We start from the raw sequence: 15,518 nt of genomic DNA on the forward strand, positions 1-15,518 counted from the left end.
CACAGGTAGTCTGGAGTCAGCTGGCACCCTCCATGTGATGCCCACTAACTCCCGAATGGCTGATTCCAACCATACCAAGAAAGTAGCAGACCAGGAAAAGCTGCAACATGTTTCAGACTCAGATTAGTAAATCAGCTGTACCAATTTAGCTGTTACGCAGTTACTGTGAACTTTTTATAGCACAATCTGTCACTGAACAATTAAAATGTAATTTCATACCTATTCCAGAATGCAGGCACAGCACCTCAGACACTCTATCTTTGTACTGCTTTGAAGTACTGGAGCTTTCCTCCTTCTCAATCCCACATGCAAATTGCAGAGCCATATCCTGCCCTGGCTTCACAGACACATATTCCTGGGCCCTGATACACCCAAAAAAACCACAGACCTGGACACATGCACCTCGCAGAGTCAAATCAAATCCAATACATTGCAGGTGCAACTTCCACAAGAAAGGTGAAAGAAGATTAAAACATTTCTCAAGGAAACATGAATCAAAGTATGCCCTGTAGAGAAATTGACTCACATCCAGCAAGACAAGGAGAGTGATCCCCCAGCACAGCCAGTCCCCAGCCAAACAGTTTGCAGAAGTCGAGTGCCACTCTAAAACCCACAATTAGTTTACATTTCATCCATTCCTTTATGTGATTATTTCCACAGGTTGAAAGGATCTCCTTAGCAGCCTCATCAGTCATGGATTGATTCTGACACCTCCCTCAAGTGGCTCTTTAAGGAGACCAGACTCCAAGGCACTTTCAATTACCATCCTGTCTCAGACCCTGATCTGGCCGTGCATTCGAGGCAGTTCAGAGCCTGAAGCTGCCGAACTTCAGCTCCTGCTGCTGTGTGTTGTTTGGCAAATCAGTGAATTCAATGGATCATTACACTACTACACAGATACGTTCCTCAGACTGCACAGATTAATTGCTCAGTGCCTTCCAGGACACCTGCCAGAGCTCTTTATTGCCATGAACTTAACAATAAACTTTTGATCCTCAACATCTCCACTGATCTCCATTCAAATAACCTGGCAGCAGTGGTCATGTTCAGTTACACACTTGCAGGTACAAATTCCTGTTACATTTCCTTCAGTCACACTTGGAGGTAGAAGGTAAAACAGAACCTGTGTTTCACTACAGCAGGGGCCCTGCAAGTTGAGTGGAAGACATCATACAAGATAACCAAAGGTAGAAAACTATGTCAAGAGAAAAACAGCGAAAAAAAAACATTACACTGTTATACACAACACTGTGCTCCTCATTCCAGGAGAGAACAACCAGCTATTTAAAGGGCAAAGTTCTGTCTCTGTCTGCCACATGGTCACCCACCACCCACCTCTGGGTGGGAACACAACCACCCACCACCTGAACAGACAGGTGGGTTAGGGAACAGATCCTGTTGAAAATCAGCCAGTGCCAGCAGCAGAGAACCTTCTGTGAGCTGGAAGTGCCCATCTAAGTTCACTGGAGTGTTTGCAAGAACACCTTTGGTCAAGGCAGGTAATGTTACACTGGAACATCAGGCTGATTGTATATAAATGCATGGGTCATAAAAACCTTAGAGGCTGTCAACCTATCAAGGTACCCTTGAGAGAAAAGTCTAGATTAATAGCATAGAAGTTTACCTGAATCTGTCACAATGGACTACAGAGTTCTGTAAGATAACATTCAAAGCTCTAATTCCCCGGGAGTTTTTCAGTGTCTGTGGCTATAAATGGTGCTTGGATCAGAGCTCAGTCATGTACTTAATGAAGGAAAAGAAAAAGCCTTCAGAGAGATTCAGAGGAGGCTTAGAGTCAGAAATCATGCTGTGAGCATTATTTCAGTAAGTCTCAAGAAGGCTTAAGTGAAACCACTGGCAATGTTTTGAAGAAGAAAATAAGGGACTCTGATCACCCAGGCTGTGTGTGCCAAGACATGGGATGGCTATTCTGTCTATGAATGTAATTGCATTTCATGTGTATATATGTATAGCAACATCCACACTCAGAACCAGCTTTTTTTTCCAACAATTTGCATTACAAAATATTCCAAAGTAGGTTCATTTTAGAAAGGCAGAAACTGCCCACTGCAACAGAGGCTGTGTTCAAGTGAGTGCCCAGTGAATGAAGAAAGCCTTTAGTATCTTTTTGCAAATGCACTTCATAGTAGCTAGTGAGGACAATGGCTCTGCTCTCACTCCTGCAGAATTAAATATTAACTACACAAGGTGTGTATTAACAGCCTCTTTTATTCAGAGCAGCAATGAAACACAAATAACACGTGACTCTAGAGGGAATAAGGTGAGGCTTCTCTCGGAGGACAAAGTCACAAGAAAGCAGAAATGTCCTGCAGCATGGCCGTCCAGATGTGGTAGGGAAAGTAATTCAGCTCATATAAACACATGTTTACTGAGACAGTCAGCGGCCCAAGGAAGTCATTACAGAGAAGCCAGAAAACTTCTGAAAGCATAGTTACAAGGATGAAACATGAGAAACAGTGTGGTACACCTTGAGAAAGCACCCATGACCACCTTTCCAAGGGGTCCTCTGGGGATTTAGCTCAGTGACTGACATCAGGTTTAGAGAAGTGCACCTTTTAAACCCACAGGGCTTTACATAATCAGGTCACACAGAGCTGTCATGTACAGTAACAACAAATTACTACTAAATTCATAACTTCTCACTGGATTGCTCAGTAGAGCACCATGTTACAGTGCTTCCCAGTTTGAGCTCTGAATTCACAGGGCTGTACACCTGGCTACTGTTTTCATATTAAAAATTAAAGGGCACCTCCACAAAATGACATAATAGGGCAAAATTTACATATGTGCCCATAAAAGTTTCCATTCTGCTCCATGCAACAAAACAAAACAAAAATGTTGGCATATAAACCTGACTTCGGGGAAAAGATGGAGTACCTACATCTCACACTCACTTTGATCAACCAATTAAGGGGTGCTCAGGTCTGTGCAGCTCATTCCATCCCCGTTTCACTGGCTGGCCGTGGCAGGAAGTCTGCTCATTTAAGTTAGCATCAGACATTGCGGAACTGAGCTGCTAGAGGGAAGACATTGTTTGAAAAGAGCTAGAGGCTACACATGTTCATTTTTTCATTTGACCACAGAAACCAAGCTCCATGTACTCAGCTGAAGACTTACACAAAGATCCCCTGGCTAACAACTGAAAGACAGCCATTTCAAAACACAAAAAAAAAGGTGAATTTTAATGTTCCTTTGTGAAGCTACTCCACAAAGAGCAAGAAGTAGATTGACATTTGCAATGACATAACTGTTCTTTAACAGATTCAGAATACAGAAAGCAAATGACAGAATGGAGACTCAGGGTTTTCAATATGAGTTTATTTATTACTTTAAGTCTGGAACAGTAAGGAAATTCAGACAAAGAAATTCTGCTAGCAGTAAGGAAAACAAAGATCACTACTAGAAATCAGCAAGATTAAGTCTAATATTCAAGACAAACAAAGCACTCATTTCACACTCCTCAGCAGGATATGTAGATGCTCATCACTTCTCCCAGAGAGGTACAGATCTGTAAATGTTTATACCATCTTCTCCAATGGGAAAAAAAAAAAAAGTTTTCCACCACAGAAGACATTTACATTGACATTAACAATTCTACTAAATAAATGACTCAGCTGTTTAACACATAGGAAAAAAAAAAAAAATCAATGTTTAAGAATGTGAGCCACATGCATGAACACTCTCTTAGGTATTAGTTTTTGAAGTTCCCCAATGTATCTGACAGCCAAAAGGATGTATAGCATCAAAATTTTCTCTCTTTGGCAGGTCATTTTAGCAAAGATTTTAAAAGCAAAATTATCAAAATTTAATTTCAAGGCAAAGATGCTGATGGATAAAGTTCACAAAATAAAACAACAAAGATAAAAAACCCTGGTTAGGTAGACCAGCACTGCCTGTGGCAACACACAGAAAACTGCCATTACATTAAATTACAGATCCCTGCATTTCCCTTCACCCTGTCAATTGAATGTGGCCTGATCTGGTGCTGATATCTACATGACCCTATTTCAGATGCACTGCTTCTATAACAAGCTTTGATCACTAAATATCCAGGTGCAACATTTGGCAGAAACTAGTGATTCGTGCTTGGCAGTGTAACAGTCTGAAAGCACAGGGCAATCAGAGACTGAGAAAAAACAGTGCAGATCTCACAGGTTCTAATTTTACTTTTAACATTAATTTACTAAGTCTGGTTTTAGTTTCCACACTCCCTTTCTTAATATACCTGCGAAACATAAAAATTCAACTTCGTTTTATGTTTGGGTTTTCTAATCATGTTCTAGAGGACAAATTCTGTAAAATCTCCTCTTTTCAGCAGAGAAGAAAATCTCAAGTGAACTTAACACTTGATAAACCTTTTCTGTAGGTTAAATGAAAAATCAGTACTGCTAAATGACTTTGAGATGGCAAATGTATTTAGAAAATGGTCATTTTGTTCTACAAACTCTGGGAAAATATTACATATAAAACTAGAGAAGTGAGACAATGTGAAATAAGCAGTTCACATCAATTCTAAAATAACATGTTATGCATTGTCAAACATGGGTTTCTGTTATAAATGAAAAAAGATACAAGATAGTCCTATTGCATTAATGAAGGTCTGGGCTGCAGAAAATAGAAATGGTTACTATTGTTGTACTGTGGTGTGTCACAAGCATCAAAGCTTCAATTTAAGTATAGCCTTTATTCCTCTGCTTCATAATTTTGCAATTGCATTGACACGAGGTCTGCACCTCTGCCACTCCCCAACCCAGGTACTTCATCCTCTGAGAAAGTTTTCAGAACAAATTAATACTAACATATCTCTTCCTTTTCTCTTTCAACCTTACCTACACCCTGACCTCTCAGTCTGCATACAGAAACAGCAGTTTCACAGCTGGTATTTAACTTTTTTCTAAACATGGCCCTCTGATGCTTTAAACCTATTTTTTGTTATGAGCTTGCACAACTAAATTGTCACTAGTTATTTTTAGTCTGGAGTCTTTTGCAATAAATAAAAAATGAAAAAAACAGGTGACCTCTCTTTTCCAAAAATTCAGGGATTAAAATATGGTTTATTTCATTTTGCAAAACCAGGTCACCTCTTCATGTGAAAAAAAAAAAAAAAAAACATTCCTAGGTATTCAAAAACAGAGAAATCATCTTCTGTCCTCAAACAGAATCTTCCCTGAAATGAGCACGCTTGTATTACATCCTTGCACATTCAAGGACGGCACCACAGATTTCTGAGAGTATAAATTCTCCTGGCTGTGAATCATCCCTTCACTCAAGGGATTCTTGGAAGATTCTGCAGAAACTCACACATTTTCCAGTGACTAATCCAACTCTAGTCACCGTGAACTTTCCCTTAATAATTGTCCTGAAAGCACTTTGCATCTGAGAAAGAACGAAATATCCACAACGGATCAGCTTCCTGGAGATTTACACCTTGCCACCTGCTTGCTCTACAAGCTGAAATGTCGTAATTTTGGGCCCTAATTTATTCATGTGCATATAAATGCTATACCAGAGTTTGGGAGGCCTTATTTGGGAGTTCTGGAATGTCCTCTCAGACAGCAAACCCCGGGTGTCAGCCACACAGACGTGTGTCTTAGCAGAGTCCTGGAAAATCCTGCCCACCCTTGGCCACCTCTTCCTTCCCCTCTGCCTGTCACTGCTGTCCCAGTGGGTACAACACACCCCCACGGTGTGGCCAGCCTGGGACAGTCTGAAGTGGGGAGAGCCAACCCTGGGTGTGTGTGACCCAATGCCCTCACCCAGACCCACGCACAGCTCTAAAGTTTAAACGCACAATAAAAATACACAGCAGAATCATAAGGAGGGAACACACTGCAACCGATCATGCTGGCAAGTCACAGCTTCACAATCATCTACCCAGTATGCATGGATTAGTTTCTGCAAGAAAAGGGCCTATTACAAATTAAACAAGCAAATCAAATCTCTCTGTACAAGGAAACCAAACTTTCCTTCTCTCAAGCAAAAATAAGTTCATTCTCTCAAATGCCTGTCTGGGCAGATAGGTGAGACTAACTTTGGAATTTAACTGCTTAATGCTAGGCTGTGAAAACATCTCCTCAAACTTATTTCACACACAGTCAGAATTACAGTGCCTCTTGATCTACTGTTAGCATATCCTTCTCTAAAGGACACAACCAACCTGTGTTCTTTCATTTAGGGGAAAATACAGAGGCTTCTCTCCAGTTCCTTTTCGTTAGAAATTCCTCTCGTATATGGCAACTCAAGTCTTTCAAAAGGTCAATGTAAAGTCTCCAGTACTTGGACACTGTGTGATCTGAACCATGCAATGAAGACAGAGATTGTTTAAACCAGATTTCCTACCCTTTGTAAATCCTCACTGCTTACCACACCAAAGACCTGGATCTAGAAAGAGTTTTCTGAAGTTTCTCATCCAGAGAAACACATCTGCACTGAGCAGGAAATAGCCTTAATTTTAGCAACTCTTTCACTCTATTCTAAACAGAAATGCTGGCAGGTTTTTAACAAAAGGGACCTTTTCATGAGCAATGCAATTTAAAATACACAATAGTGCCACTTTTGGGCCCATGGGGTTGTGTAAATATTTATATAAGCATTGCTAATCCTACATCTCTCCCTTGCCCAGGTCAATTTATTCCAGAATAAGAGTAGCTGCCTTTTTGTTATTGTGAGGCTTAACTTAAATCACTTCCAAAATAGTATTAACCAAACTTGAAAATGTCGTTGTAATAAGTATAATCAACTCTGGCTTAGAGGAATTTGAGTTTTCTTCAAACATTTACGGTCCATCAGCAATAAAATCAGCACTATGACATCCATAATTCCCAATATTATGAGGGCAGTTAGGGAGGGGAAAAAAAAACATTTTTTTCTTGATCTCCAAAGAGAGAGTATTAAAGTATAAAAGTTGGACTCCATTATCTATTAGCAGCCTATTTTTGTGTCCAAAAAGGTAAAGAACTCTCCTCATTATCTGATTTAGAACCACAAACCCATAGCAGATGCAAACATCGAGTTTTCTGCCTTCTGTAAAAAGCAGTTGCCAAACTTGAGTTAAAATAGCACACACGGAACAGGAAACCATCTTAACTTTCCCACTCGTACTGAATATTAATTCTTTTTGGACTGACGTACATGCAAATAGCAACCATTAAGATCACATCATGAATATTAGGTTTTGTACAGCATAAGAGTATTGTAATTATATATTATAAATATATTATAATACATTATAATACTTGAGATGGTAATTTTCTGTCCTCAACCACTTTAAAAAAAAAAAAAAAAAGTGGGTTTTATTTGTCGCAAAGTCAACACATTCCACCAGCATATATTTGGGGTCATTCATATATACATCCATATTCAAGAGACTAGTCCATTCAATTATCAAATAGGAAAGCTTCAAACCCATCATTTTTTCACTTTTCAAGCAAAAAGAAAGCCTGAGTCTCAGTCAAAAGAAGCAACAGCAACATACAAATAACTAACTAAATAAATAAAACACTTCCTTCCTCTTCAGCAAACACACTGTCAGCAAGTTAAAACTGCAGTGACTGTCATTTCGAGTAGACCAGATATGGTTCATGGTGAATTGGAACAACTGTTCATATCATATTCTGGAACAATACCTGCAAAATGCCTGCAAAATAGCTTGTTGGGGCAGATTCATTGCTTTTTAAGACAACGAAACAATATTTTGCATATTTGTGTTTTAGACTAGGGCATATTTTTAGACCTAAAGTTCCCATCGTTAAACATGTCACTGAAGTGTTGCTCAATTAAAAAGATGCTACAGTACTACAATTTTTTGTGGAGAGGCAGATGGCTTTTGGGTAACTCACAGGTCTGGAGCAATATTCCCTGTTCTAGCAATGACTGCCTATGGATCTAGAAGCCAAGTCATCACCCTGCTAGATCATCCAGGTTTAAGAGTCAAATTACAATATTCACCTTTTTTAAAACCCATGCATAGAGCAAACTAGTTGATTTATCACCACAAACACACATCACCCCCAGGAAGCTTTGATAAAAGGTGATTACAAGACAGTACTGAAAAAGTTGACCCCAACATGGAATGCACAGTCTGTTCAGCTTTAAATTTGTCCCCTCTGGGCAAAAGTCTACAAGACTTCAACTACACAGTCAGAGATTGGTTTGGCCAGAGGGCTCTGAGGTCTCCTTCCCCCACTGAGTGGTCATTTTCTGATATGTTTTAATCTTACTGCTCTGTAAACCCCAGGCTTTATTTGCTAAACAATATTCAAGCACTGCTCTCATAACTGAATTCTACATACCCTCTCAGGACTTCTTTTTTGGCACAGTACCAGCAATGCACTTGTACTTGCATTCATCATTATAGGAAAGGATAATTACCCTCATTTGTCACATAAGAAACTGGGACAATGAAAGATTATGATCTAGAGTACCTGTTAATTAGGGTGTCCAGACCTGTTAGCTTTTTCCCAGAATACTGAATATGATCGTATTTTCACCACCAAGGATAAAACCATCCTCCCAGACAACCACTCTTTATTTCCACTATATCACATTTCCAGCTGCAGACCCAGTCTCCACAAGGAATGAGACAGGAATCAATGGAAACAGTAGCAGACATTGAATACCTGTAAGTCAGGAGCATGAAGAGAAACTGCTCAGACAATCCCAAAATCATGCAAATTCTCAGTGCCTATCTTCACAGCCTTACAGACCAATGGGTGTTTAACTTACCGTGTATTTACCAAAAAAAAAAACAAAACCTTCTAGAAATCCACACTTCAACATACCAATAAATGATTCTGGCATTTCAGAAAAACTATTCAATTCCTTTATTGAGGACAAACACTACTTAGCAGCTGTAGAGCAAAATCATGCTCACAGTAATTAAAAAAAAGTTACCATATAATCATATGCAAGCACTGTAATTACATTACACCACCCTGAGCTGCACAAATCACAGAAAGCCCAGGCTGAGCTTTCTTGGCATCAGCTGTGTTTATAAGAACTGAGGATTAGTCTCACTTTATTCTTCTATTCTAGTTTTTGCAGCCCTATCTAGCCTTACACTCCCCTTCTATTTCCTGACCTTGTTATAAATAGTGGGTTTAGTCAGTTCCAGTATCAACTAAAGACACAATACCAGCTCAGAGCCTTGAAACCATCTCATCTCACAGCTTCATCCTCCTAAGTCATCGGTACTTGCCAATAATGGTCTTAAATAATAATTTCTATAATGAGAGAGCAAATGCCCCAAGAATACCAAAATGTGAATTCAGTCCCCCTGTATTTGAAGGTGTTTGGTTGGTTCTTTTTTCTTTTTGGAGAGACAAGTGGTAAAGAATAATTACTTGCTTGAATTTATAAGACATAATGATGGAAAACAGTCTGTCAATTCAGAGAACACAAACACCACCATATTCAAAGATAAAAACTTTGAAAAGAAGGCTAAGGATAAAAAGCATGTTAATCATATTTAAGTAATGTTAGATACCTAAATAATGAACTACAGAAGATTCTTCATCTACATTGCAACCATTCAAAAAATTCTCAGCAAATTACCAAACTCATTCAGCCAAAAGCTTCATAATGTTAACAAAGGCTTGTTAAATTAATATTTGACAAGTACATCAATTTATTAGTAACTCCAAGTTCAGGTACACGTTGCAAATACTCACAGAAACCTTCAATCTTGTCAGCTGTCTTGCTCCATGCTACCTGCCTGGTTTCCATTATGACTTGAATAGTCCTCCTTTCTGGGCTGCTCTTCTTAAGACTGAATATTGTCATAACAGTTCCCAATTCCAAGGTCCTTTTGATCTGGCTTTTCTCATACTCAGGCAGCACTCCATAGTCTATATTCTTTCTGGGCATTTTTTCTTTTTAATCAAACTTCTATGGTCTTCAGTGTCCTGAAGAGAAAAAATATAAGAAAGAAAAGGGAGAAAATTAAATATTTAAAACAGCATTTTCATTTCTTTAAAGATCACATTTATGTAGTTAGATACCTAGCAGAGACTCCTGCCCATGCAAATGCAAGGCAGGTACAAGGCCAACATTAACCCTTGCTGGTTTATCCTGAAAGAAGGTACAAAGAGCCTTCACAGAGGGCAGTTCCAGCAACACCAGCTTGTGTAAAATCTTGCACTGTATTAGAATTTAAACCTGGATGAGACCTACATGAGAATGTGAACCAGGTAACTGTCCTTTTGAGAACTGTAACGAGGGGAAACCATGAGTAATACAAACACTGAAGTGCTGGCTACATCTAAAAAGTCTCAGTTTGTGCACTTTTAAAACTTCATGACTCTTTCTCCTACACAGCCTACTTTTTCTTACCCACATGTTGGGTGGCAGATATTTGTGTGCATACACTTGGGACACATCTTGGCACAAAACAGTCAAAAGAGGGATATGTACAGAGGAGCTCTCACAAATATTAGCACATTTCTGTGCTCTCTGGTCTCCCACATCACTGCATCAAACAGCTAATTACGAGCCTGATTACTCCTCAGTGAGATTACTTACAAACAGAATGCTCTGCAACCTGCTCTTTCACCCACAAATCAGTATCATTGTCACACAAGTCGCAGGGGTTGCTACCACACAGCTCTCAGCCATCCCCCTTAACCTCATCCCTGAGCAGGAGAGGTTTAAAGAAGCTCTGTGCATGCAGCCACCAGCCACAGCGTCTCCTCTGCTTCTCTTCCTCTCTCCTCAGACCACTGCTCTCCATCACAAAAGCGGTTTCAGTTTCCGTGTTCATGGCTAATTTGACCGTGGCACTTCTCGCTTCCCCTTCATAAGTTCTGCCAGCCATCGCCTCCTCACCCCGTGTCACTGTCTCCTGATTGCTCTTTGCCGCTCCCTCTCATTAATGTCACTAAATTGCCTTGTAACATTGTGTCACGAGTTGGACAGCTGGGGAAATCTCTCTGACTTTGAAGCTGCCCGGTGCAGTCTTTCCAATCCCTTTTTGAATTCTACCACTTCAATAAACACTTTTTTTTGGGAAGTTAACAGAGAAGCTGCAACAGTCCCTTCTTACCTCCAGGGTGGCCTCTTCTGCACTGCCCACCATGAGCCTGAAGTGCTCTACAGCAAGAACGATCTCACTCCATGGTTTGCAAAACATTATACACGTTATTTGGTGGTTTATATTGGCGTGTTACAGTAATAAGAAAATGGAGTATTCTTTCCTTATATTACTGAAAAAATACATGTACCCCAATCCCACAACTAGGAGGAAGTGAACAACTTTGGAGTATCGTAAGCAATGGCAGATTTATATTTTTTTAGCTGTAATGTAGCTGATCCTTTTAGACTGCCTGGAGATAATCAGATAATCATTTAAATTATGACAGGCTTGCACCTAAAAAGACAGCCATGGTCATCTTGCCTTGCTACAATGATTTGTAATAACAAGAAATGAAAGGAGGGAAAAAATAAAAAATAAAATTAAAATCTTTGAACAGTGTCTGTTTTCTGACAAAAAAAATAGAAACTCTGTCTTTTCACTTTGCTCTTGTCCTTAAGAATCATAATAAAACAAATATGCTATCATTTAGGTCAAGGTTTAAGCATTTGAGCAACACTACACTGAACAATAAAAAACTGAACTTTTAAATGAGTATAGTTTTTCAAGAGGTCATAAAAGAATATACATCTGCTCTGCCTTTTGCAGCACAAGGTACAGCTGTTGAATGAAATATTTAGAACAACAAGAAAAGAAGTTTCTAAATACAGCTGTTTAATAAAAGGCAATGCAGCAGGGTTTTTGAGAGATAAGTCCCTTAATACGAAGGAACTGCCTCTCAGAGGTGGCTTCTTAAACAGTTTCTGCTGGATATAATACACTGGACTTCCCCTTTTAAAGGAGCTCTTTCTCCTGAAACCAGAGAAAACGGTGGATTTAATCTAACTTAACTCCTAAATCATAAGCCGTTTTGACTTAAGGTGGAAAGAATATTGCAGTATTTGATCAACCTAACTGACCACTCCCAGGCTGTTTTGGCTACCTGCTCCAGTTTAAGAATAACATCACAGAGAGCTGCCTAACTGCAAAAGAACTAACAGAAGCTCTCGGCATTAGACCTTCAAATATTAGTTGTCTTACACTCACCCACAGGTGCCCCTCAGCCTTTCTTACACCCATCACTGCACAGCTATTTGACTTAACAATCTTTCTACCCAGCAGCAGAATTCTGTGATGACCTTCATCACCCCATTACCTGGATGCCTCTAACCCAGCAGAGTGTGAACTACAAGATACTGTGTGTAACAGAAGCATCACTGTTCTTCTGCTGCAAAATTACTTACCCCTAAGTCAGAAAGATCCCGCATCACTTACAGGACTCAGCAAGTGAGTTAATAATCATCAAAACATGCCACAAGCTCTAGCTTAGACATAGACATGACTCTTTCCCTTTGACTGTAGGAGTTACAGGAGCTAAATTTTGGTGTCCTGTATCATATGCAGAACTCGAATCACTTGTTACTGTTTGTGTAAGACCTGTTCTGATGGGTTTTAATTGAAAAGCCTGACTGATTTGGACTAAAAAGTCTAAAAGACACACTGCAAGTAACCAACTGGACATGGACAGGAAAACAACCTAAATTCTATTTAATCTATCCTGTCTATTTAGTTTTACTTCAGACTTCCACACACAAGCCCTTCATAGCGGCAGATCCATGTACAGCTCATAACTCTCTTAGCAATAACACAGAGAGAAAAAACCATAGAAAAGGCAAGCTATAAATGTACAAGCTAGCAAAGAATATCGGGGATAACCACTGATGAATCCATAGTCTGTTATAATTTCAACCATATGACACAGCAGGTGCTTTCTACAGAAAGTTAACCAAGAAGCACAACCCAAAGTTTGCCTCCAGCCAATTTCTAAATTTTCCCATTGCAAAAGGGTTGCTGCACCCTCTGCCCTGAGCTCTGCCTTTGGATTTAGGACATCACCTCGCCAGATGGATATCCACCAGTGATAGCGGCGCAGTACCACAGCACTAATAACTAATAACCACCGATGCACGGCCCTTGCGACGCAGCTGCCGCCCGCAGAGCCCTGCAGCCTGGCGGGGCGAGCAGGGGAGCGGAACAGCCGCAAAACAGTGCCCACCTGCGCCGGCCAGGCCGGGCCCTCAGCCCAGGCAGGGCCGCGCACGGCTGGGCTGCTGTCAGGCACTCGCCACACCGCCAAGGTTTCCTTCCTTCTTCTCCGTCAGGCTGGGCTGCGGCGGGGCCCGGCCAGACACAAGGTGTGGGGTGGCAGGGCCACTTCAGGCAGCCCCCAGACTTCCTTGTCCCCTCCAACCTAAATGCCCACCGCCCCCCTGGCACGGCTGCCCCTGACCCCTCGCTGCACCTTGGCCCTCTCCCGCACCCTGCGCATCCCCCGCCTGCCCTCCCCAGAGCCTCCCTCACGCGGGACTCGCCGCCCCGCCCCAGCCCCGCGGCACCTGCTGCCGCTGCCGAGCCGCCCCTCCCCGCCGCGGGCACCTCCGCGCCGCGGGCCGCCCTCACCTGCACGGCGGCGGGGGCTCCGGGCGGCGGCGGGGCAGTGCCGGCGCTGCCGCTCCCGTCCCGCGGCGCCTCTCGGGGCTCCGCTTCTGCCGTCACCGGGAAGGGGCGGCGCCACGTGACCCTGCGGCCACCCCGGGCGCCCATGGCGCGGGCTCCCCTCAGCCCGGGGCACCGGCCCTGCCCTCCCGCGCCCCGATCAGCGCCGAAGCGGGGCCGGGGCTCCTCGGGGTTCCTCGCCCCGTCCCTCCCTCCGCCCCCCCCGGGGCTGCTGTCGAGGCGAGGTCCCGGCTGCCGCTGTCGCCGCAGGGCCCCGTCCCCACAGCCGCCCCCTGAGGCGCCGTGTCCCCTCTGCCAGGGCGGGCTGTCCCGCCCCGCGGAGTTGATGTTCTGCTCGTCTGAGGAGGTGATTGAGCCTTAGGAAAAGGCTCTACAATTTCACTGTCGCTAGAGTTACCTTGTCAAGTTAAAACTGACTCCAAGTGATCCGCTACAATTGTATCGCGCCTCGGTTTAGGAGTGGCAACGCCGAAAGTATTTCCCAGATTGGGATACAGAAGAGTAGTGGTAGGACATGACGTCCTGCTTGCAGATCAAGCCCTGGTACATTCAACTTGAGGTATTAGTCTCGCACCAGACCAATTTGTCAAAGCTGGGGAAAATTCCTTCACCCATAGGCAGGATTACATGGCCATCACAGGGAACAAGCCATGCCAGTTCAGCAGACACCAAAGCAAATGCCTAGAAACCAAAGCTAGGGATGCCACAGCATTTGCAGGGAAGCTCTTGGCCATTTCTGCAAGGGCTGTGCCATGTTACAATGGCAGGTCCTATATTCCAAACGCTGATTTCCAAACACTGATGTTAAATCTTATGGAGACAATTGTTCATCTCCCCTCCTTCCAACACTGGCTGGCACAAGGGAGTGAAAAGCAAAGGTCTTTTAACAGACTAACACTGTTGAGCGGAAAAATAGTTTTCCATCATTTCAGTCAGCATTATAAACAGTAGTTTAACAGTAGTCAAACATTACTTGATACTTTCACCCTATACGTGCAGAAACTACTGAAACAAAGTGATACCTGCAGTGGGGTTCTGCACCAAAAACCACCAGCAATATTACTTAGCTACACAGGAGAAGAAAATGTCAATTGTATCTAGCTCTTCCATAGGAGCAAATTGGGAAACTCTTCCCAAAAGCAAACTAACAAGCCTTTATCATAGTCAAAAGTACTAAAGGGTTTCAAATAAGTATGACTGATCAGAACAGAACAGAAGAACACATTCAAAATATACCACCACGAAAGAAAAGCCTGAAACCCAATACCTGGGAAAGGTGTGGTTCATTTTAAATGCAAAACAAAAAGATGATCATTGCAATCTTATAATGGTTTGCTATTTTGTGAAGACTTTTCACATCTTTCCAGATGTCTAACCTGGGAAGAGTTTCTCTCTTTATAACAGGTAACTCAGTTATGAATTCACATCTTACAGGAGCCATGGTAGTAAATAAATGAGAATTGGAGAATATGTATTAATCACACCACAGTGTCTCTCCCGTACATTATTTTTAGCTCTTCATCTTTAAGTCTTCAATGTTTCATGTTGAAGCTGCCTTTGAAATTATATGAAGTGGAAAAAAGGAAGAGCCAAGCAGCCAATTTCCCCATCTGCAGAAGCTAATACCCAAACATCCATTCACACCACGGAAAGCTGAAGAGTGCAGGTGATCCTGGGCATTTTACTAGCAGGAGGTGACAGTATTCACTTAATGCCAGCTCTCAGATCCAGAAGTCGTCTGGGTCCATTGACAGCGAATCCAGGTTCCAGCAAATACCAGCCCCAGCAGCCCCTCCTGGTTCTGCTTCGCTTGGCCAGGTACCAACAGTCTCCTCACCAGTCATATGGCACAGCTTCAGCGCAGGAACCACCCTTGAACAACCCAGAAGCTACACAGGCACAGAGTTGCTCATCT

The 15,518-nt window shown here is 42.1% G+C and overlaps 1 protein-coding gene across 2 annotated transcripts in view; it reads right to left on the reverse strand.

Annotated features, from left to right (window-relative positions):
* PLCG2 (phospholipase C gamma 2) overlaps positions 1-13,647 on the reverse strand; it is a 56,921-nt gene extending 43,274 nt beyond the window's left edge. Inside the window, exons 1-2 of one of the 2 annotated variants that reach the window (XM_032121823.1) lie at positions 13,547-13,647; positions 9,690-9,923 (exon numbers count right to left, since the gene is read on the reverse strand). In XM_032121823.1, the coding sequence (XP_031977714.1) occupies positions 9,690-9,885 (196 nt within the window). In that variant the 5' untranslated portion in view covers positions 9,886-9,923; positions 13,547-13,647. Of the gene's footprint in view, positions 1-8,444; positions 8,640-9,689; positions 9,924-13,546 lie in introns of those variants that run through there. The other variant, XM_032121824.1, reaches the window with a different exon arrangement.
* Between the last annotated feature and the right edge of the window lie 1,871 nt (positions 13,648-15,518).

This window comes from Corvus moneduloides, chromosome 12 (genome assembly GCF_009650955.1).
Source record: "Corvus moneduloides isolate bCorMon1 chromosome 12, bCorMon1.pri, whole genome shotgun sequence".
Taxonomy (NCBI): Eukaryota; Metazoa; Chordata; class Aves; order Passeriformes; family Corvidae; genus Corvus; species Corvus moneduloides.